Source organism: Myiozetetes cayanensis, unplaced genomic scaffold, assembly GCF_022539395.1.
Source record: "Myiozetetes cayanensis isolate MyiCay16 unplaced genomic scaffold, myiCay2020 scf12, whole genome shotgun sequence".
NCBI classification, from domain to species: Eukaryota; Metazoa; Chordata; class Aves; order Passeriformes; family Tyrannidae; genus Myiozetetes; species Myiozetetes cayanensis.
The window spans coordinates 23719511-23743109 of record NW_026086826.1 but is presented as its reverse complement, the minus strand read 5'-3'; the positions used below and the strand labels follow the sequence as shown (position 1 = coordinate 23743109).

The following is a 23599-nucleotide window of genomic DNA, read 5'->3' as shown; positions in this document are numbered from 1 at the left end:
ACCTGATAAAACAAAGATCAGTCTGCTTGTAATCCAGATCTACAGGCATAATAAAATTATCTATATTCAAATAAAAGCACCCCTAAACTTTAACTTTCATCAGCCTTAAAGTACAATTGACATAGTTTATATGAATACATTATGTAAGGAAAACTTAGCTACCAAATTCCGTGCAGCTGCAAGCCTGGAATGTTATGCCAGACATCTAACAAAACTGTACACAAACATGTATGTTCAATTCTAGCTGGATTTAGAACAACTGGCAGTGCTGACAGCCCCATCTACAAAGCAGGCCGTGGTCCCAGACACCGTGCTGTTCTGCTGTGTGCCTGCACTGATTCAAGGATCCTTCCCTGGGGGCTGCTCATGCAGCCAGCCATGCAGCACAGGAACCTCTGTGTTGCTCTCTGTGCAAAGCAAGGCAAGGCAGCAGCACCGCACACAAGAGCTGGAAAAACGACCAGACAACTGCTGGACGACATCAACGGCATCCCAGTTCAGAAGGGTGACTTACAAGTGAGAAATCTTGAGAGCACAAAAGCAATCCTTCAATTTCTCCTCTCCCGGGGTTGCCTTTACGTGGTTGCTTCCTGAAATAGGCGTATTTACAAACCCAAGTCCTAACCTTCCTGGCTGACAACAGCAGAGCATCACCAGCAGCAACACGGTGAAAACACAAAAATACAAGCCCCCAGCACACCAAGGACATCTTTGCCACACACGCTGACCACTGCCCACAGAGTACATTTTAATGAATGCCCCACCTCTGCTGTGCAGCAGAGCATAAACTCCGCAAGGGAAGTTCTCACTTTCCTTGTTTTACATGGCATCACTTTACAACAGGCAACAAATACAGATGGTAACAGAGACAGGCAAAAACTAGGATGGCAAGATTAAACACTCCACAACTACAGAGAAGGCACACAGAGTTGCCTAACATTTCCATGTCTTTTGCCAACACACTGGCACTCCTGTTACAGGGACCCAGGTGTCCCTGTAAATAATTTTGTCATATTCAATTTGTCACATTGCCACAGGAGTCAGGGAAATCCTAGACTACGGCCGACATCACTTTGGCTGCCTCATCCTCTCCAGGTTTCTAGGCAGCATCACTGAGTCAGGGCAGCAGAAATGCTACAGGTTTTAACAGAAGCAATCTCCACTATCTACTGGATTTTATGAGAGCATGTTTCTTCTCTTCCAATGAAAGCATCAGCACAACTGGCAGCATCTCAAGCCCAGAAGCAGAGCTCAAAACTAAGGCTGATGCTTAAACAGATGCCACACCTTCCTGCTGGAAGTTGCTTGCCAGTGAAATGCCCCACTCTGTCTAATCTGGAGTCATGACAGCTAAAAGGACATGGTAATTTATTCATCAAACCACAAATATCCGTCAGAAGATCTAAAAGCTGTAACTCTCCTGCAAACCATTTCTCCACAGCCTGAATTCTATCAGTCTATCCAGTGTGTTGCTGGACCTATTGGATCTGGCATGTTAGTCTATCCTACTTCTCTCCTTTCCTGTTCAAAATGACACACTGAACCAGAGGAACCTTCCATGTAATTATTTAGCTAAAGCTGACAAAAATCTAAGCAGAAGTTGTGTACCATCTTTCCACGATGGTTCTTCCTTCCCATTTGCCTCATTCTGCAAAGGCGATTCTTGTTTCAGGTTCCAGCTTGGCGAGGTGGTCAGTTTGAGGTGAAGTGTCACATGCAATACATTCCTTCTCCAGTTCACCCTGAGCTCTGAACAACAGTAGAGAAATCCAAACCAAGTCCATCCAGGATAAAGATACACTGCTCTACAATCACAGCTAATCTCCAGATTTTGTAATTTAGCTGTTTTAGCTCTACAGCCATTCAAAACCACACACACCTCATTTTACAGCATCAGCTTTAGAAGAGAGGAAATGTTTATTTTTACTCTTCTCAAGCTTAAAACACCTTAAACTTTTCATCAAAATTAAAATTTCACTTTTGGCAGCAGCCAAGTATGGGATGTTTCAATGTGAAAGAAGATTATTTTCAGCAGCAAAAGACAAAGAAGGAGGTGAACAGAGTACATTCTGCCATCCTTACAGACATAAACCATGGCTCCCAATTCTCACAACAAGTGAGAACAAAATATGGCATTAGTGTATTTATTCCAGAGTTCTTTCCTTTATCAGGATTGTTACTTTCCACAAAATGTGTCTTTTGAAGCAGGGCTAGCAGCAATTTCTGCCACAAGCCATATGGGCCACATTTGCCTCCTCTTTCCTATTCCTCTTTGTGCCTTGAAGATGACCAAAAGTTGCCTTCTCAAAGCCTAAAATATACCTAAAAAAAATTTTAAACCCCTTTTCTTGCTCCTTTGGTTTGTGGCAATGACCCAAATCCAAAATAACTCAGTCTAGATAAGGAAAAGCCCCACACAACTTGAAATCCTGTCCCTCTTCCACCTTCCAGTTACTTGGAGAGTTTTGTTAGTTTTTTCCTCATCTGAATAGAAGATGTTGTTGTTCTGTTGTATCATTTCTTCCTCTTCCCTTCTCCCACGAGAGGTCACTAGTGAAGTCTGTCTATAAATAGGGCTCCATCTTCAGGAAGTAGACAGGAGAAGACATTTCGGTAATGGTCTATATCCTCTGACTACTCAAAGACCTTTCCTTACCGAGTGGGTCCATGACAATCTGACAAAGGATATCAGAAATACTCCCTCTTTGAAATCTCAAATTAACACAGGGGGGAAAAGCATGACTTAGGACCAAGGAATTCCTTCAAGCAGTTGGGAGAGGATGGACCTCTCCTGCAGAACTACACCTGGAAACACCAGTCCACCTGAGACATACTGAGCTTTACAAGCGCCAGGCAGAACAGCAACAATACAAGCTGGAACAGGAAGGGTCTACAGAGCAGATCCCAACAGCGTGACACAGAAGATGAAGTCAATATTGAGCATTTAAAAACATCAGGTCAAAAAAGGCTGAAGCTGAAAAATGGTTTTAGTGGACAGGATGGTCAGCGTAGAAGTTGGAATCTTTCCTGTTTGGCCACACTTACACACCTGGAGCGTACTAAGGCTTTAGAGCCTGCATTTGGACAGCCCAGACACCACGAGCATGAAAGGGTTTTCACAAGCCACAAACACCATGTCCAAGCTGGCTGAGCTATCAGCTTGTTTAAGATACAAAAGCAGATCCAAGGGGAAAAAAAAGAAAGAACCACTAAATACTTCATGCAGATGTTTGTTCAGAAGTGTAGATAAATTTGATTATAGGAGGGAAAGAAAAGCAAGGCTCCAGCCATGGCTTCTCCAGGCATTCAATGGCACCTGATATTTTAGCTGTATTTTTACTTCTTTGGTTTGAACGTCATTTTGATAAATGTGAAAGCGAGTCTTGCCAGGAGCACGAACTAAATTTTGCCTGTGCTTCTGGCTGTGCACTTCAAGTTTTGAATACTGACATTTAAGTTGTACAGTAATTCTTAGACGAAAGCCAATAGTGATATCATAACAAAGAGTTTTCTGGGGACAGAACCATCTCTGAGTATGAGCTGGGATGTTTCCAACATGCTAAAGTTGACATTGCAAGGAGACACCAACCAAAGACCTCGTCCTCTTCCTAACTGACTCCAGACAAGGCTGCCACAGTGCCAGACACTCTCTGGAAAGTATTTCTTGTTCCTTATTCCCGATGAGTGCACCATCTGCCAACAGCAAGGCTCTACCTTCCCCTGCTGGGCTGCTCCAGACCTACCCTCTCCAAGCACTGGGTTGGAAAGAGGAGCCTGGCCTCCTTCCTCTGCAGAGGAAGACGAGGAAAGCAATACAAAGTGCAGGAATGATCTCTGCGTTTTTGTTGTGTTTTGCATGCTTTAAAAAGCAATTTATTTATAATAAAGTTGCTGGAAAAGAAAGGAAGAAAACAAATACTGACACCCAGAGCACTTCTTTTCTGCTTGGAAAACTCTGTACCATTATCTGGAAGTGGGCTGGCCTTTGTTGCCAAAGCTTGTGGCTGTGATCAGCAAAGGAAGGAGGAATGAATCACTTCCTGCTCCTGCAGCTGTAGTTTGTAAGAAAACCTAAAGTATCCAATTTTATTCCAGCATCAAACCAACACAAGAGGTATTGAAAGGTCTGGAACCTGGACCCAAGTCCAATTTACTCAGCTTGTCCTTTTTCTCTCAATTCCTCTCTCTCTCTTTAAGGAGAAACTACAACACAAGGTCAAAGGTGTGCTACAGAAACAGTTTTCTAACTTTGGCCCATCTGCAACACAAATGTACACCCAACTCAGCACTGAAACATTTTCTGTCAGTGTCACAAACATTAAAATAAGTTTCCCATATTACAAGTGTTGAGAGTCACAAATGCCTTCCCATGCTTCTGCTGTTTTTGCCAAAACACTCAAAGGGTTCCATATTTCCTTGGCAGTCAGAAGACATGGAGCTGGCTAACGTGGCACTGTTTCATGCCTCTTGCACTCATTAACAGTTTTCTCTTCACATTTCACCAGTTCCTCTCTGCTAGTGTGTAAGAAATTATTAGCCCTCTGCCTGTCATCATTTGTATGTAGGTTTGTTATCATACTTCAGGTATACATCGCATTTAAGCCTATCAGCCTCCCGAAAACATATGGAAGGCTAATGAGGCTTGTAAACAGCAGAGAAACAATCCTTTTATATCTCTCACAAAGTGCAAGAAATCCCAGGATTGGATGAAGTAAGAATAAGAAACTGACTCTGTGATTCCCTGCTACCAGAACATCTTTTAGAGATGCTTCAAGTAGTCACTCCAAATTTAGACAACACCATCCCACCTACAGCTGAAGGAAATGATGGGCCAGTGGTACAAGGTTTAAAGCTCACAGTTCAGCACCTCTCCCACATCAGGCTTGGCTGGAAGGCAGCAAAGGCCAAGCTTTTGTCTAGGGGGTTCCTCCTGCATTACATCGCAAGCCATTGGACATTCCAACTAATCTGCCCCACTTCACACTGGAATGGAGGGAAGAAGGAGAACACACACAATTGGGAAAGAACTGGTAATGCAACAAAATAATATAAGGCAAAATAATACTGTGTTTCAGTTGCCAGCCACTGCCCTTCATTTTGGGCAGCTGCCAGACACGTGGCTTTAGTCTACTTAGCCCACGTTATTCAAGAGGACATTTGGGGTGTTTACAAACGCACCACGACACTGCTTGATCTCGTGACTGATCTCACCTGCCAGGGCAGTGCAGGAGTGAGCTCCAGACCTTGGCTCAGGACCAGCTGCTGTGGGTGGGATCTGCCCTGACAAACCCGAGCACACAACACACAGCTCCTGCTGCACGTCATGTTATGGTAAGGAGATCAGCTCCTTTGCCCACACAGCAAACGCTCCCTTTAAGGGAACTACAGCATTATTTCTCTAACTTTCCAACATCCCACCACCGAGGTATCCCTGGGCTCCTGCTTGCCATAAGACGGGTCTGTTTCTTCAATCAAGCAGTCCAGCATAAAGGCTCAAACAAGAGAAAACTTGCACGAAAACACTGCTGAATGCACCAGACCTCAGAATAACCCAGCTCTCCCACACACCAACTCAAGATTGCTCAGCTTGTGTAAGAGCACTTACACTTACTTGTGTAAGACCACAGAGACACCAATATAGGTGTGCTCAATCGGTGCTGCTGGCAGCCCAAATTGCTTGTGCTCCAAAACCTCACCAGGCTACATTAGAACTGACCTGCAGCCTGCAGACTAGGTAGGATGCTAATCTCAGTGCTCGTGAAAGACTTGTGTTTTGATTACTTCATCCTTAAGAGCAGCAGGTTGTGGTAGCGTGCAGCTGGACAATCCTTGGGCAATGTCTTCATTTTTAGTAAAAGATGATTAATCTTACCACTTCTGGTTTTTTGCCCCCCTTTTTTTTTTTCCTGTTTGTGCTACCAGTTTAAGGAATGAGACACACCCCTAAGCCTTTCAGGAGTAAAAAAATAACTGTTTCTTCATTTGCTGTAGTCCATGACAATAGCAGACAAATGACATTTCTCAGCTGGCCAGGCCAGTGTCTTTACTTGCAGATTGGTCACTGGATTTAAATTTTTAACAGATTATTCAATTTCCAGGATAGTCCTGGAAAGTAGAGGAAAACCCATCAGGACACCCTAGAGAGGAGCTGCAGTGAAGTCTCTGTAAAAGGTCAGCCATTCTAATGCAGCTGCCTTAGGTCAACAGGACACAAGAGGTTTTGAAGCAGCAGCTTCACTGAGCTCCATCCATCACCACCTCAGTCACCCTCCACCACAAGTACAGCTTAAGAAATTTTCTTTACACGATCAAGTCTTTTTTTCAGTTTGAAAGCGGTTCTAGTCATATAGAGGTGGCCAACTTGTAAGAAAAACCAAAACTAATAAAAATTTAAAAAAAAAAAAATCACAACACCCCCTCAAACCTCCTGTTCCAATCTCTTTGCAAATTTGCCTTTCCTCTCTCCAACTTCATATTTTTCTTTGTTTTCTGTCCACTAAATATCTGAAATGGTAGTTAGGACACATTCTGGCTGGCTGACATCTTAATAAATGCTCTAAGACTGCTGCTGGATGACAGCTACCACGTAAGCTTGAGCAGACTGATTATGGGGGAAAAATAATTAGTTGAACATTTTTTCATAGCCAAAAGATAATGCTAAGGTCACTAGCAAATACCTGCCTTGCATGCTTTGCTGCTACTGTCCCAAGAACAAGATATGCAGAAAATTTATCTTTCGCATCTTCTGTGATTGTTCTCCCTTCCCTGTTTTTTATGCATTGGTTGTGTTATTTTCCTGCAAATATGTTACTATCACATTTAGGATTTGCATTAAAAAAAAAAACACAAGACAATTTATATTCAAAGGAGAATAGGGAAGAGAATCAAAATAAAAATATTCCCAAAATAAATACACATGTTGTTTAGACTAGAACATGGGCTTGGTTTCTATTTGTTTCAGCCTTGTTTGTGCTTGTTTAACACATTTTCAGATGTGGAAATCTGATCAAGAGTCTAACACAAATGTGGAAATTAAACAAGGAGAAAAAAAAAAGGCATCTAGGAACGGTAACAATTTGAAAGTGTTCGGATTTCATGTAGTGAGTGGTAACACTAAAGTGCACAGCCAACTGGATGTTTCTCAGTGCCAGAAGCCAGCAGTCCTTCAGGGGTGCCACGGCAGCTGGGAATGCGGCTGCACCTCTCACAGAAGGCACAGGAGAAGGCAGGAGATCCCATAGATACCTTCCTCCAGGTGCCGTGGTCCCAGCTCCCAACCCTGCTGTGTGCCAAGCTCTGTGAGCTCACTGCCTTTTGTGCAAGCACTGCAGATTGCCAATTCCTGTCTTGCACCTCATGGTATGTAAGACTGGGGCAAGGGGGTGACCTCTGCAAGGAACTGAATTAAAACATACCCTTTTCCCTTCATACACCTCACCAATCACTCTTAAATAATAATAAAAGGAGGTTTTTATACATGTTAAGTCCAAACCCAAATAACTCACAAAGATTAGAGAATAGTTCACTGACACACAGATGGGAAATTCGTGGGCACCTTTCTTTTAGCATAAAACAAACAGATAAAATAGAAACTTAACACTAATAGAAATCCTGCTAAATTACTTCTGCTTTTAATAACTGAAAGTTTCTGTTTTCTATACAAAGTATTAACAAACCCCAAACAGTTTAGTAACACAGTACAACCTAATGTAGAGTTACCACTATCTCCATACAAGCCACTTTCACATCCTCAATTCACACTGATATCCAATTTCTATTTAATTAGACTTACATTCATTTCTTAGAGATAACATGGTGCCATGTCCAAGACTGAAGGATGTTCTGAAAAGCTTATTGGCAACTAAGCAGACTGGACTAGACTCTTCCTCCAGTATTTTCCAACAGATTTCTTGTGTCAACAGGCCAGCTTCTCTACCAGACTTTCAGCCCCACTCCCATATTCCCAAATTCAACATTAGAGATTATCCATACACATATTTGTCAGCACGAAAAAAATGTGGCAGCAGAATAATTTTATCTGCTAAACTTGTTTGCCAAGGGCTGCCACATCCTGGACTGCTTCCCATAACCTTAAAGCAGCAGAACAGCAGTCTCAGAGTCCTCCAGGAGACATCACCAACATCTCACCCCTCAAATACACAGCCAACAAGACTTAAGACCAACCTAAAAAAATTATGTGTGAGCCAGTATTAGTGGAGGGTTTGCAGGACTGTCTGTTCTTTACATTCCTGTCCCAAAACAATCCAACTGCTTCCATGCTTTCTCTGATTTGAGAGAAATAGGTAACTAAAGAGAAAACCTATATATATGACCTCCTGTTTTACCTCTAGTCTTCAAAGAATCCTATCACTTCCAACTAAGAACCCAAGAAGCATCTTACAATAAGGATGGCTAAGGGAATCCAGAATTTAGGGGGTGAATTTCCCACGATTTTGCCTTTTTTTTGGATGTCACTCTCCCTTTGCAGTGGTTCACTGGTTTTGAATAATTATTCATTGGTAATATGCCTGAATCAAAACATCCTGAGCCTGAATGCTGGCCCACCTCCAGACAGGTGTGAAATGATTTCCTACTACAAGAAATGGCAACACTGTCACAAGGTTCCAAAACATATTTATCTCCAGCTGACCACTGCACAGAAATTAGGTTTTCCACAGTTAACTAGCTTGGGGGGAAAGAGTACTTTTGCTGAACTGTAAGCTAGCGTGGATATCATAACAAAAAGTTACTTATTTTGTAAGAGGTTGCAGGTACTGAAAAACAGTACATACGTTGGAATCTCATGTTGTGAAGGACTAAGCAGAACAGCAATCCTGACTATTGCATTTGTGACACCTTTATAAAAGGAAGAAAATATGTATGGTAGGAGTGAAATCTAAAGAAATGGTTTGTACATCTCACATTCTGGGTCTTCCAAAGGGCATTGCACAATCAACATTCACACCCCACCTTGATACAGTCTAGGATTTTAATTGCAGTGCAAAGCATTTACTCTACTAGAGAGGAAAAAAAAAAAAAAGGCAAATTTGCAAATACATTTTTCTTCACTGCCTAAATCCAGTACTGATGCAAACCACCTGGTTCAGGCACAGCAGTCACACTGGCATGCTCAGCTACTGCACTGGCCAGGAACAGCCAGACATCCAAGGATTTCTTTTTTGCTTTATCTACTTTATTAAACATCAAACATGTCAAGAAGTTAACCCTCTCACATTTTTATAGTTACTGACTGTTGCAAAGATATGAACACAAGTTGATCTTTCAGCCTGCTTTGACAGAAGTGCCTTGCCATCAAACTCAACAGCTTACTCATTCCTGGGGGTAGAGAAGCTGCCCCAGGAGCTTTAGAGCAGTGTGGTAAAAGACTTCCCATCCATCTCTCTATGTTCCCAAGCATTTTATCACTAACAAGAGTTTCATGCATTCCATCACCTCACTGTAATGCAGAGACAACTAGAATTTCCCCCAGCTTCAGAAAGATAACCAATTCTAATAGTTCTCACCAAGTACCTCTCTCAAGCAAGTGGTAACATTTGAAATGCAGATGGTATGTACAAATCAATCACTCACTTCGTCTCTGGAAGCTGATTTTTCTGCCCGGTAGTCAAAACATCATAATACAGACCCTAAATGTATTAAGAAATGGTCTACCTTATCCATATCAAAGTAAAATTATCAGCTGTATTTCACTGCCTGAGATACACAGTATTTGCCATAACTGCAAATACTTCACAAGCAATTTCAGCTTTAGCAGATTTGCTAATATTATTAAAAATACGAACACCAACATTCTAAAAATTTATCACAGTCAGAAAAAAAGTCTTCCTCCATATTTATCCAATTCCATTCCTTTAGTTTGACTGGGGTTTTGAAGACAAATGGAGACACTGCTGACTGAGAATCTACTGAAACCTTATCCCCTTCTGAAAAAGTGAACTGCTTCGTATAAAAAGACTTCATGTTCCGAAGTCAAATTAAATAAACAGGTATGTGGAAGAAGTACTGCTTTTTATTCTCCTTTCTTCCACAGATTTTTTTTTTAAAGTGCCTGGGAAGTAATGCACCATTTCCCTCCTGCTCTCTGGTTCCTATGCCCCACTGAAAACAGTTCAAACAAGAGAGGGTTTTGATTATCACTTCGACTAATCAAGGAGAGGGAAAATCCTCTTCACCAAATCCAGAAGACAAGTAACACAGGGCTCATACTAACAAGGGAGATTGCAGCTAGACACATCTAAAGGTCAGGATTGGAAAGCACTGGAACATACAGAGGGATTTCCTCCCTGGATACTAATGCAGCTTCAACTCATGGGTACTGAAATCAGCACAGGTATAAATGACCAGATGAGCTCTCAAAGTCTGTAACTTTTTTTCCTAAAAGGATTATAAACACAGTTCTTAATGTCTTCAGATATAAATCAAGCAGACAAACTGCTGTATGCTGCATTGATTAACAAAATGCCAAGCCAAGAGAAATTAAAAGTACAAGATCTAGCTCTTGTTGCCAGGATTTCAAAAGAAGAACCACTATACAGATACATCTTCCCTTAAGCAGGAGAAAAATAAAGGACAGAAATCAGACTTCAAGCTCCAGTCTTTAAAACACACTGCTGCCTGTGTTAACGATTCAAATAAAAATTGCAGAACAGAAAACTTGCCGTGCAAAGAGGAATTTCTCAGCAGCTTACCTCAGTGGACCGTAATTGAGCATTATAAAAGCCAATATCACCATCACACACAGGGTCCTTCTCTTTGGAGATGATACTTTGAGCTTCTGGTTCTAGACAGGAAAAAAAATCAGAAGACATGCAGTAAAAGAGAGGCACAGATATGCAAACATATGTCAGAAGCTCAATACACCAAATGATGCTTGCTTTTTAGATTTATATTTGCCTAATTATACATGAATACATGCCAGGACTACTTAAAAATAAAACTTCTGTTTGTACATTATATTCAGCTTCTACCCCGTCTGTCTTCTCAGTGAAATCTTAAGAAGCACCATGGAGTAAACAATTAAAAGTCAACCAGATAATGTGACAGCTGTCGGGCTAGAAACCCTCCAAGGTCTTCCACACAACATTTCCACGGTTCTGTTCTAGCTCCTTCCACCTGAACAACTGTCTTGATAGGAAGTCAGACTTTCATCGCAATCTCTTACCTCTAATACTATTTCATCCAGCTGCCTCTTCAGTGTGCTGTTTTCTTTCTTGAGTTTCTCGTTCTCCAGCAAGGCTGCCTCCAGCCTCGCCTCCAGTCCCAACATGTATTCTTTCTTCTTCTTGCGCGACTGAAAGGCCGACTCGCGGTTTTTGATCATGCGCTGCTGCCGTCTCAAGACATTGACCTGAACCGACAATACACAGGCCTGTCAACAATTCACAAGTTAAAAGTGCCTCTAATTCATGCATAATTTCTGCCTCTCTACTTTGTCAAGCGTGTGCACAGATAGTTTCTCACGCTCTGCTTCAAATGAGCTGGAATGGTCAGCACACAGAACACCGCTCAGTCATAGCTCACGGACAATGAAAACTGGCCCTGCACTGCCTGCTTTTTCCTGCATTCTCAACCTCCTATGTATAGGGGACACAAAACATATACTTGAGCAGCAGATTGATCAATCAAACCACAAAGACAGAAAACATGTATCTTCAGGTCTGCAACACAGCAAGAATGTCATTCACCTTCACTTTACTGTGCACCATTCTATAGGCTACAACCAGTCACCTCCTTTCTTAACAGGGAAGTTCTACAGTTTTACAATCTATTCTGCATGGAAGCCATTTCCACACTGATTACACCTGTTTAAGTACCTTTTCCACCTATGCTATATAATTTTTGAGCTTCTGAATACCGTTGCTGGCCTCAGACTGCACATTCTACGTGCATCAAACACTTACACGGTAGTTTAAATGCACTCTCTGGGTGCATCTATACTAACACTTTAATTCAGATCAGGAGTGTGGCTTTGATGCACATTTCCTGATTGCCCCACTTAATGTGCTTTGTTTCATGATAGAACAGTCTCTGAAAGAGCACACAAACCGTATTCCTTCGGGATGAAGCTCAACCAGCAAATATACTCCCGGAGAGCACATAATTCCCTTTAACCACTAGCAGGCATTCAGTCTGCAAGACCAGACTGGGACAGTTCAAAGTAAACCCTCCCTATCCTCCAAAAGTCCTGGTGGCTGATTTTTTTCCCAAGCAGGAATACTCCATCATCTTTACCACTTACTCATTTTGTGGTTTTCACTGAGTGGGATGACCCAGACTGAAAGCATCTTGCTTGCTGACAGGGATAACAAAGATGGATACTGCAGAAATGTACAAAACTACTTGAAATATTAAGTTTAGACACTACTTCGTTGATTTCCTCTCCCTCACAGATTAGCAACTGCAACTCTGTTTTCATTAAGAACAGAAGACTTCCATCCCATTATTAAGCTACAACTGGACGTGCCTTAATGACAATTACACTGAAAGATAACCACATGCTCTATCTTACACAGACCTGAATATCCTCCAGTAGCTGCCAACACACGCACTGGAGTGACCTGTACTTATCACAGCAGGAAAGTTAAAGAAAAACAGATGAGAACTATTCCAGAAGTATTACTCTAGGAAAAAATAACAAGTCACAGAATAGTAACGTTAACTAACTCAGACAGTGTGCTCTGGCTAAGGCCTGGTTTTGTAAAGAACCTTAACCTCAGCTTTCCAACTCCCTCCTTGTATATACCTGCACACAGACAATATGTTGCTCTAGGGCTTTGGTGTCTGCAAAAAACAGTGGCTACAGGCTGTTTGAAGATGACATTCTTCTTCATGATGCTGCAGGCTGGTGACAAAAACTAAGAAAACACGTTACAGTGCATTAACATTCTGGGCTGCCTTCATGTTGGTCTAATTGCTTTTCAGAAAGATCATTTATTATATGTCTAGTCTGCTGCCACTAACAAAAGTCTGTGAAAGTGTAGCTGTTTGTTCTTACTCCATTTTCTCTCTTTAGCAGAGTGGAGAATGAAAAGATTTGAACATATTTTCATTAACACTAACCTTTGTCTTGAATTTTTTAAGTACTACAACATTCAACATAAAAAAAAACCTACAGCAGACATATAAAAACTGGACAAAAAAAACCCACATTTGGGCTAGCCAAGAACTGCAGTGTACAGAACACACCAATTTGAGGCCAGGATCACTTAAACTCTTCATAGATGAAATAATAAGGAATGAGTTCATGCAGCAGCTTTGGCTCGAGTTGTGAGATATTCCGAACGAGCAGTTACATTCCTCTTTTTATAAAGAGGTTTTGCATCACGAAGTCAAACAGAGAAGACCAAATTGTTTACATCCACTCTTGTTTGCAGACCTGCTTGGGATTATTTATTACTGGATAGCTTTTAATTAAGTGTCTGGAGCCTCTGGCAAATCAACATGCTTCCCTGAAGAAAACATGGTGTTAAAGCATCAGTGCAGTGCCTGTACACCAAGAGTACATCCAAGGTTCATCTGTCGCTGTTTCAGACACTGCCATCTACGTTTCACAGGGTGTTTGTTTTAATTTACAATCCCTAAAAAATTTAAGGTCTTTGGTCAAGTTTCTAGTTCTTGTCTGGCTTTTCCTGGGAAATAAGCCTCAACTCCACACCCAATCCCACCTAAATCTGATGCAGGAAATGGAAAGAGTTGAGTGAGTGAAATGGTGCAAGAATGCTTGAATGTGGAAGCAGTACAGCAATAAGCTGGCCTGGCATCAAGCTAAACATGCCCCCTGCTTGAGCACTTCGATAATCAGAAGAGAGAGGAACTAATTTATACAGTCAGCCTGCCTGAGCAACATTGCTTTGCACAAGTGCTGAACTAAGATTAAAAGCAGCAAACACCCCTGCTAACTTCTTTTGTAGCCTCCCACTTTTTAAGTTATGTTGTATTAATTTTCCACTCAAAATAGTAACTTCTGGTCCTCAGGAAACGCAGACCATGGAGGGAAAACATCTGCCTTCACATCAAACAGTAATCAGTGATGCAATTTCTGCTTCCTAGCTTTAAAAACAACACCACTTAGCACATAAGAATGTTGTAAATATGGAGAACTGAAAGGTTCACTGCAAATCCTTGCTTCATACAGGACTAACTAGATTCAGATTGTCCTCTATCTTCAGAGGTCTTATGAACAGTCATGCACTTTAGGGAAAAAAACCCACCACTACCTCAATTTACTTCCAAACGAAACCCAATTAGGAGCAAAATTTAACCTCCACTCCAACGCAAGCCATGCTTTTAGCACAAGGCAGTAAGAACATCTCTCACACTCCAAAGAGTTGTCTGTACAAACACTGGGAAAGTTAATGAAGAGCTGAAAGTACAAACCATTTCAACTTTGCATTGGCAGGCTTCTTAACTTGGCTTACAAAAGCTGCTGTCTTATAAGATGCATCTCAAATGCAGGAATGTAAAACCTATACAAGTTCTCTGTCCTCATGGAAGTTCTGGGTTTTCTTGTCTCTAACTCCACAGAACACAACCTGCCTAATGAGTTCACTTCACATGAACATTACACAATGTACAGTAGAGAAAAACATTTCAGTAGAAATCTACATCTATGCTGAAGTAAGTTTTCATAATCTAATTTCTTCTAGATTTTCAACGTTTTTTTATCAAGATAACTGGGGGGCAGAATTAAATCCTTTCTCACTACAAAGAGGAAATAGGAGAGAAAAGCCCTATAAGGACACAATTAAACTGAATTCCTTCACACACCTACTGTTTATGCCCTCTTACAATTTCACTGCAACAGGAAAGGCAATCTGTTTCTTTTCGTTAAGAGCCTCTTTCCTTCAACCGGAAGAGCGGCTTGCTTAGGCAGCGTTTCTTTTGTTCAACTTCCCAGTGGAAAGTTGTTTCCCAGTGAGGAGTGACTGCACAGAAAACCTGGCACCTCCCCACGGCTGGCAGGCTGCACAAACGTGTGCCACCAGGACATGCGCCACGAGGGGCAAGGCTTGCTATCGGCCCATCGCAGTGTAACGCACTGCAAGGGCTGAGTGTTAAGCCAACAGTTTATCCCTCCTAAGCCCAAAAGAAAGTCCTGCAGTGTTTCTTTTTATCCTGCGACATCTGCTTAGATTAGCAAACAAAAACACGTGTTGCAGAGCTCAAATGACAGCTACATCTGTGCAGTTCTGAGCGCCACATATGGCGTCCGAGGCAGTCGCGGGACGTTTTAACCCTGCTGGCGCCAGCTGAATCCCAAAGCATTTGTCCCTTCTCAAAGCACTTTTTCACAGTATGTGCCAAAGGGCATCTGCAACTGTTCCTTCACATTTCAACAAATGCAGGTAAGATGTGCAGTATTTCACAAGCCTTAAAACTGCTGCCCTAAACCAGCTTTGGGTGGAAATACCCACACAACCATCCTTCAAAACGAGCAGTTGATCTTTACCCCAGCTACACCTTTGATCAGTGACTGTCATGGGTGTGTATATCGAGTAAAATGACAGCAAGTGGGTTTTGTCAATTAACCCTTTATCTCAGACAATGGCAAGGTGCCACGTTAGTCCTGGTTACAGGAAATCACAAACCAAATGACTGCTGACAGGTCTCTTCAGTTTGGCTTTGTGTAGTAGGCAAATACCATTTAAAAATGCAGTGCTCTTAACTGTCTACTGTCAGACCTTTGTTACCTTCTAGTGAATTCAAAATCAAGTTTTCATTGTAGTCTGGCTCCTGAATTATTTGTAGCATGTTATTTTTCATTATAAAATGCAGCCCCCACACCAACACGATTAGTGATGAAAATTTAACATCAAGCATGAGTGGCAATTCTCAGACATGAGGAAACTGTACAGCAACATCCCTCCAAAGAAGCTGAAGGCACATGCCTTTGACACACAATGACCTGCACTGCTAATAGGCTAAACCAGCGAAATTCCATGTGAATGGACTCCAGTGTTTTCTCCCTTCCACTGAGAGACATGATAGGACTCTCAGCTCACAATGGCTTTTGGAATATGACACTGAAGAACAACACTCAGAGTTTAAAAGCCACAATCAAGAAGCTTTGGTACTTTTCACAACCACGCCTTCTTTGGACAACAAAATGCAACCAAAGCAGCTCCGAATTACTAGCAACTAAATCAAGTTAACACCCAGCTCTCTATCTAGTTAACATGTCAAAGCTGAAGGGGGGAAAAAGACCACACACATCTCAAAAGCTTTTTCTGTTTACACTTACTGCTTATTGTGAGCTACTATGGAAAAACTTCCTTATTTGCACAGGGATTGTTGAGAGCTTACACCTTTTCTACTCATACAGTATATGATCAGAAGGGAGCCTGAAGAGATTAGGCTCATATGAAACTCAGTACCTGAAGTTTCTAAAAATCATAAGTAAAATCTGGGGAGATAAAGGGGGATGGAAAAAGAATTAAGCAGTGACATATCCAATTCACCTACTTCGAAAGGAGTGTTTTCATTACATGGATTAGAAAAATGGCTTAGCACTAATCAGAAATCAGATATATCTTCCTGTATGTAAGAGACCTTGAGAGATTGTACTTGAGAAGACAAATGATGGAAAAAATGTATCATCACCATCTTCTGACACCATGCTTGCACACCTGGTCTGCAACTCCAGGCAGGCCAGCAGATACCAAGCTGCTCATCCCCGTTCTGTGCCAAGCTGCCAGACTCCCTGTTTACTGTTAGAAATCCTATTAAGAGTTTCCCTGAGACTCTGAAGGATCTGGTTATCCCATTAAATGCCACAACACCTATTACACGATAGGTAACTGAGAGCTGTTTCCAAGCCTTGCTTATTCAGTTATCACACACAGAACTTACGTCCAGCCCCATTGCTGGTGTGCTGCTTTGAAGCAAGGGCTTAGTCACCAGTATTTTCCCACTTGTTGAGCCATTTCCAGCAGCTGGAGGCAACACATTCACCATGTGGTTTTGAAGTGGTGTGGTCCCTCCAGTGACAGCAATGACTGGCTGGGAAGCAGGAAGCACCCCAGAAGCCTGAAGCTGCACCACGGCGGGCTGGGGGAGCACCACGGATTGACCTGGAACACAAGAACAACCAGCAGAGCTCAGCACCTATGGAATTCATTTGTACACCGTCACTTTGTAGAGGCATGCTGATAGAGGAGGTAGAAAGCCTTTGCTTCCCCACCTGCCCTGCACAAATTATCTCAAATCCACTAGTATATTCCACAGGATAGGAATGGGAAAAAAAAAAAGTTCAAAAGTTTGCAGGATTCTTAATCCATCCTACAAACCAAAATTACACATATTAAAGAGATCCAATAAATCAAACTCTCTCCCAAAAGCTCTTCAAAGTTAATAAAATTCAACACTTATTATAAACATTACTCAATTCAGTATTGCTAACACTTGAAGCACTGTGGACAACTTTTTCAAATAACTTAGCCAGCTTTCCTCAATCCTCCTTCTCCCTTTTGTCCATATCTACTTTATTGCTGCATTCAACAGAAAACTTACTACACAGAATAGACTCATACTATACAGACTGATACAAAATAGCATAGACAGAAGATGAACAAAAAAGAACAACACGAGTTACACTTTCAAAACAGCTTAAAGCTTCAATTCACACTAGGATCATTTTTTTTTTAAATGCTTTATGCAAGAAAGTTTATGCACAAGCTGAACAGAGCTTAAAGAAAAGCAGTAAGAAAAAATGAGGTAATTTTGACAGAGTTTGAAATGGAATTAAAAACAGTCACGTCCAAGAAATTTCAGTCCAACAAGTACATTTAACTCAAGCAGGTGCTTGAGTAATATTCTGTTGTCTGAAAACACATCAACGTCTCTCTAATCCTTTGTAACAGGATGACCTCGCCAGCTTTCAAAAACAGTGCATTCCAACTGAGCATTCCAACCAAAATGCACAACAACGTATTACAGCATTTACCCGACCTTCTGGAAGGCAAAAAATGAAGTAATATACCTAGTGCCAAGATCTTTTAGGTATGGGGTGCAGGATTAGATCTCCCTTTTTTTTTTTGCAGACACAGTCTTGATGACTTGATGAGTTAGTACTGCCCTATTTAAGAATATTTAATGGTGAATTTGAGACTATTTGAACTTTCTTCTTTATATATAAAGGATGTGATGCTCTAAGACCATGCTTTCTCCTTTAAGCTTTCATAAAAGGGACTGTAAAAACGCGATTTCTCATGCTCCTTTGAAGATAATGGGACATTTCAAACTGGTAGCTCCAACCTGTCATATGCAGGGGATTTTGACTGATGAAAACAGATCCTTATGGTTTTCATTATGGAAGCGGCACAATAGAATTTTTAAACATATCACCAGTTAAAGTAAATACATCACATGGAAATACTTTCCCAAAAGTATTTCCTCTATACTGTCTCACAGAAACTACTGCCCTGACTTTTCTTCAGGGAAAAGGAGAAGCTGATCTTCACAGTACTACACTTACATCCAAAAACTCCCTATCCCCGACATTCCTTATTCCAGATGGTATTTTATCAGCTGGAACATCAGAAGGAATAAGAATTAGGTCACGCCAACCGTGCTGACCTGTGTTTTAAGCAGTCTAACAATCTTAGGCATTTTGTAACAAATGTCAGTGTCTGCAGATTTGGCTGAACTCCTGATGGAAGCGCAATTAGTAACGAAGACAAATTTTTCACTATTGCAATGATTTCTAGAAACATGCCCTTAACAATTTGTCTCCCTTTGCTTCCACGCCTCAGCGCCCGTGCATTCAACCACAAGGGACTGTGGCCATCAGCTGGTGAAACGAGCAACTGCATCTGATAATTCCTGCAATGCAACCAATGTCCCCACAGCCTCGGCTGGAGACTGAAATAAGGCTCTGGATTCAGAAATGAAGGCTCAAGCTACTTCAAAAATCGGTTACAGGGCAACTCTAGGAATGAAGAATTATCAGGGGACAGGAAATCACTTGCCTCTCGTTTACATAGCTTGCAGCTGTAAGCAACTTTTCTAACCTCTGACACAGCTCTTAGTTTTTAGTAGATTTCACAACATTCTATTTGATGCTGTTTAGAGAGCTAAAAAGCCAAAAACTCATGTTCCCACCATCCTGTGGCAGATTCATGCGGGCAAAAAAAAGCTTTTACCACTTCTCCCAAGCTTTCCAGCTTCATTCAAGCCACCCTGATTCTGCTGGACCTTCCTTTGGTTATGACAGAACAGCACTGTAATCACCTCAAGCACCACCTGACACCACAGGCAGAGCACAGCAGAGGGTCCCTACAGATCTTTCCCAATCAGCAGTTTTATCTCCACAGCTCAGCACAGTCTCTGTCTTCCATTTCAAATAATGGAATTATTATAATCTGGTGTCTTCTGTTCCAAATAACACCCAGGTAAGGGCTGTTTCTCATAGGACTCTATGAGAGGAGTAAGGCCACCTTCCAGCCTTAAGCTTTTCCAGTCAAGCATGTAGGACTCCTTTTTCTCCTACCCCTCCCCTTTCATGCACCAAACCTCATTTCATTCTATCAGCCAACCCAAACAGACAAAGTTACCCCCAAAACCTAGCTCAGTCAGGACAATTCACCTACCTTTAGGAGGTGCTGGCTGTATGTTAACAACTGGCTGATTCTTTGGCAGTGGTACAAGCGTGGGAAGAGTCTGAATAATGATGGTTTTAGCTGGGATGCCAATGTTAGCCTGAGTTTCAGGCACAGCAGGCAAAAGGGGTTTGGGTTGTATCAAAGGCCTGGACACTGCCTGACTACACCTCTTCAGGTTCTTTGCAGAATTATTTCCTAGAAAAGGAAAGAGACTCAGAACAGAAGGCATAAAATAAAGCATTCAAGCGATAATAAAATGGCTTTTGGTATGGAGTTTTTTTACCCATCTATAATATTCATTAAAAACAAACATATCTGATCAAAAACTCAAGTCAGAAATGACAGGATATCTATTGTCTGTTAGTCAAACATTCATATACAAGGCAACACACATACTGGCTATAGGATCAAAGTACATCGCATACTATCTATGGGATCAAAGTAAAGCACATACTATCTATGGGATCATAGCTCTGGATCTCTCATACCAGATCGAGGAGAGGTGCTGACAGCAGGCTTCTTCTCCCCATCTCCTTCAGGGGATGCAGGGCTCCTGCAGCTCTTGCCGTAGAGAGAGATGGGAGACATCTGGGAGCTACAGCTGAAGTCCACATCATCCTGCAGACAGAAAGTACATGAGATTAATGCCTCAGAAACACAGAGAAGTGTCTACTAGCAGCTCAGAGTATATCTGCTTTTCATCACAACTGTGTTGGTGCTGCAGCAAACAGGAGAAAGGTTCTGTTCTGCAGTTTTATCCTGGTCAGTGCCAAGTACCACTTAAAAAAACCAACAAGTACTTCTGCCCATCAACAGAGCAATGTGAGGCAGAGGCCAGCAACTGCTATACTGAGAAGCCTTTAGAAGGCATTTTGTTTGGCAACCAGGCTAATAAACATAACTGAGGAAACAGAACTGAACATGTTTGTATTCCAATGGGTCACAAAGGAGAGGTAAGAGAACACCATGGAAGGAAAGCTGCTTTTGCAAGGGTTGGAAAAATAAGCTGTTTCCTCTTATGCCAGGAATTTGGTCAGAGAAGTAAATCACTGGGCTTTTGTTGCTATATGTGTTACATGGAGGTTTCTGCATACAGGCACATTCTGCATTGGAGAGTCCACAGACGACGGAGAAGGGACCGAACAGTTTGAAGTGGCCGGTGATAAGGGTTCTGTCTTCACACTTTCATCTGCAAGAGGTAGATAAGGAAATTTTACTGCACAAGTTTTTAGCAAGGAGAGATCAGTAAAGAACACACTGCTCTACATCAGCTATTTAACTCCTGAAGCAAAGCACAGCAGAAAACGTAGTGAGACTAAAGGTACCAAACAGCTTAGCTTGTAGGGTACTCCCTGCCCGCTGTACCTGCCCTACACAGCACAACTTCTTATAACACAGCTGTAGGGAAAGGAAGAGCTCCACATAAGTTACCATGATCCCTAAGTTGTAACAGCTCACCCTTGTGGGGCAGAGGGGTAAGAGTCACACCTGCAAAATATAGAAGATTAATTACCTGTATAAGCATGGCCTGTAATATTCCAAAAGTCCGAGTCCCAAGACATCAAATCCAAATCAAAATGAAAGTTATAGAGATCATTTTCCTGAAATGACAGTTCAGAAAAAGAGATGAGACAAAAAGAATGATACATTGATACCACCAGCCATTATGTTCACATTCTTACAGCTCCAGAAAACAAAACAAAACAATACAACTATCACTCCAGTTGCCTTAAAGCATGCAGAGATAAAAGTCTTTAAAGGAGAAATTCCCAACTGGAACATACAAGGTAAGGCTCATTTTAAACCTTAGACCTGTAGGAAAGGAGCATGTCAGTTTAAGACCATCACTAATTATCATACCCGTATCAGTAGTTTCTAAACCAAAAATTTTAAGTCCACTCATTGAACCACCTCAAATAAAACAGGTCTGCCTCGAAAAATTTATTTGATGCCCTTCCATCGTTACATCTCAAAGCATCGTATAAACAAAAGCACCATCAGGGACAGTTTACCAGCAGGAAAAGAGACACAAGTACTGATTTGCTCAAGGCTTGATGAACAGTATCTACTACATCTCCCTATACTTGAATAAACTGACATCATCATTTTCTAAAGCCACAGACCCAAACTTCCTTTTCCAACAAAAACAAAACCAAACAAGAAAAAAAAGGTTAAAATCACTTCATACATTTGATTTATCGTGGGACCTTTAGAACAACAATTGGGGGGTTTCTCCCATTTTTTTGTGCTTGTGCATCTGTAAGTCTCATTTCTCTGTGCAAATGTGGCACTTTAAGAGCACTTGCATGAAAAATACAAACATGACCTACCCAACTCTCACAAATACACGGCAAGGATTTTCGTACTAAAAACTATCCTACAAGTGTACTTTTCCCTTACATTCTCAACTTGGCTGTAAAGGGAGGCTCAAAAAGTCTGCATAGATGTTACTACACAAGCTAGAATGAGGGAAAGCTCATCAGAGCACACTGACAGGAAGAATGACAAAAACCCACAGCCTGAGCTGTGCAGTGAGAGCCTCCACACAGGCAACTAATGCCAACCTGCTGCCAGGCCCTACCTTTCCCTTGTACAGTCATGCAGTTCCAACATTTTCTCCAGTGAGTGGCTCCACAACACCTGTAGGAACGCTCTTAAGTACCCGAGATTTACTTTGGCTAACTCAGGGGTTGTTGTGCCAAAGATGGGTCAGGACACAGTGAGCACAGAGAAGGCAAGAGGAAGAACATGGAATGGAGAATCCACGAGGCAGGTGCCCCGAGAAAGAAAAGGCGGTATGTGCAGTTGGACAGTAAAATACATGGGAGATTAACGCATAAGGTTGCAAGCAAAGTTCTTTGCTGAAAATCCTACAGCAAAGAAGAACAGACGAAGCCATCTAACAGGCAGGGTGGCAAAGCCCAGCCCCGGTGGATGCAACTCGCCCACGCTTCTCCCCTCCCGCAGCACTGCCCTGCGGGGCTCACCTTCCCCGGGGCAGCGACAGCACCGCCCCTCCTGGGCACGGCACCTGCAGCCCTCGCCTTGGACTCTGCCCCTTACACCTTCAACCTCCGGCCTTGACACCCGCAGCTCGCCAAGCGATCGATATCTCGGTGACTCACGCAGGGTGAAGGCCGGGAAACCACGCTCTCCTGCCGGGCTGCCCCGGGGGGGATCCCCGCGGGTCTCCCCCATGGCCGAACGGGCCTGCCTGGCCCCCGCCGCCCCCGGACCCTCCCGCTACTCACGTCGGGCTCGTCCTTCGGGGCCGCGGCGCCCAGCAGCTCGCTCAGCTCCTCGCCCAGCACCGCCTCTGCGGGAGAGACAAGGGGCTCAGCGCCGGCACGGCCTGGGCCGGTCCGGAGAACCCCGCGCCGCCCCGGCCCCCCCCCAGCCCCGCTCACCCCAGTCCAGGCCGCCCCCCGCGGCGGGCAGCAGCCCCGCCGGCTCCCACTCAGCCTTGGCCGCCGCCATCGCTTCCCTTTCCTCCCGAAACACACGTCTGCTTCCGGCAGCACCGCCCCCGACGGCGGCCGCCGCCGGACAGCGGCGGGGCGGGGATGGGGCGGGGCCGGAGCGGGGCCCGCACGGCGCTCGAACGGGCACTGCCCGCTGTCCCACCCCACAGAGTCGCGGAATCAGTTAGGATGTGAGCCCAGCGTAAGACCCAACACCATCATGTCAACTGAGTGCCACATCCGGACTTTCCTTCCTTAAACACCTCCAGGGACGGTGACTCCACACTGTGCAGTCTATTCCAATGTATAATCGCCTTTTCTGTGAAGAAATTCCTCCTAATATCCAACCCGAACCTCCCCTGGTACAGCTTAAGCCTGTGTCCTCTCGTCCTGTCGTTAGTTGCCCAGGAGAAGAGACCATCCCCAGCTGGCTACAACCTCCTTTCAGGGAATTGCAGAGTGTGAGGAGATCTCCCCTGAACCTCCTCCAGGTTAAACAACCCACCCCTCTCATCACAT

At 42.9% G+C, this 23599-nt stretch overlaps 1 protein-coding gene across 1 annotated transcript in view; it reads right to left on the bottom strand.

Annotated features, from left to right (window-relative positions):
• The window catches only part of ATF6 (activating transcription factor 6), a 75789-nt gene extending 52635 nt beyond the window's left edge, over positions 1–23154 (bottom strand). Inside the window, exons 1-9 of the mRNA XM_050306835.1 lie at positions 23027–23154; positions 22871–22935; positions 21133–21220; positions 20714–20808; positions 20108–20237; positions 19608–19814; positions 16870–17090; positions 11183–11368; positions 10710–10801 (exon numbers count right to left, since the gene is read on the bottom strand). Coding sequence (XP_050162792.1) covers positions 10710–10801; positions 11183–11368; positions 16870–17090; positions 19608–19814; positions 20108–20237; positions 20714–20808; positions 21133–21220; positions 22871–22935; positions 23027–23096 — 1154 coding nt within the window. The 5' untranslated portion in view covers positions 23097–23154. The remainder of the gene's footprint in view (positions 1–10709; positions 10802–11182; positions 11369–16869; positions 17091–19607; positions 19815–20107; positions 20238–20713; positions 20809–21132; positions 21221–22870; positions 22936–23026) is intronic.
• Positions 23155–23599: the final 445 nt, after the last annotated feature.